The 895-nt window shown below is 70.7% G+C and overlaps 1 protein-coding gene across 1 annotated transcript in view; it reads right to left on the bottom strand.

The window, feature by feature from the left end:
- Window positions 1-895, bottom strand: part of APBA2 (amyloid beta (A4) precursor protein-binding, family A, member 2) — a gene marked incomplete at its 5' end in the record, with an annotated part of 19218 nt that overhangs the window by 4365 nt on the left and 13958 nt on the right. The window contains one exon of the mRNA XM_014543568.1: window positions 812-895. This exon is cut by the window's right edge and continues 15 nt beyond it. Within this exon, the coding sequence (XP_014399054.1) occupies window positions 812-895 (84 nt within the window). The remainder of the gene's footprint in view (window positions 1-811) is intronic.

The raw sequence follows: 895 nt of genomic DNA, 5'->3' as shown, positions 1-895 counted from the left end.
CGCCAGGACCTGCCCGCCCCATGGGGTGTCCACCTGACCGAGGTGCCCTGCTCCCTGCACCCCTAGGGGACAGCTTGCAGGGGCTGCCCAGCCCCCAGGAGGCCGTCCCCGCCAGGCATCTGTGCTGCGGGCTCCCCTCCCCTCCCCTGGCCCTGACTGGGGTGGGGCTTAGAACCCGGCAAACAAGGGGCTCCCCCCTCCAAGGGGCCGAGAGGGCAGGGGCAGCAGCTGTGGCCCAGCACCTTCATCTGTGCACCTCACCGACCCTGCCTGGGGGGAAACCGAGGCTCACAGACCCACTGGTGTCCTGGTGCCGCCTCAGGGTCCCCAGCTGTTCCTCTGCTCACAGACCCTCCGCCCTCCTCACCTAGCGGCCACCTGGGTGGGGCCACCATCTGGGCCCTGCCCTCTGGGCAGCTGCGGGTGTCCCCTCACCCCTCCCAGGATGAGGACATGGCAGCTCCCAACAAGCCTCCTGCCCTCAGCCCCCTGCGGGGCCGACTCCCGGAGCCTCTCCTCCCCGGGCCCTAAGGCGTCCCCAGGCCTGAGCCACACGCAACGCCCTCCTGTCCGGCACCTGCGTGCGGTGGAAGGGGGTGCAGGAGGGTGTGTGGAACGTCTCCTCCTGGAAGCGGGCCGTGGCCACAGCACTTCTGGGGACGGCCCCGCCCACCCCGTCCTCGACAGGAAGCTGTCGGACCTCCCCGTGGCTCCAGGTCCCTGCGGCCCTCGAGTGACAGCCAGGTGGCCCCGCCTGCCACGTGTTCCCCAGGCGCCTGCAGTGTTGGGGGCCCGCGCGGCGCTCACTCACGTCCTCGGACTCGAACACGTGGCAGATCATCTTGTACTGCTTCTTCCCCTCGGGGGCGCCCGGCGTGGTCTCGATGCAGTCCTG

The sequence above is a fragment of the Myotis brandtii genome, unplaced genomic scaffold (assembly GCF_000412655.1).
Source record: "Myotis brandtii unplaced genomic scaffold, ASM41265v1 scaffold329, whole genome shotgun sequence".
In the NCBI taxonomy this organism is placed as follows: Eukaryota; Metazoa; Chordata; class Mammalia; order Chiroptera; family Vespertilionidae; genus Myotis; species Myotis brandtii.
Note: the sequence above shows the minus strand (reverse complement) of the source record. Positions and strands in the feature narration are given on the sequence as shown.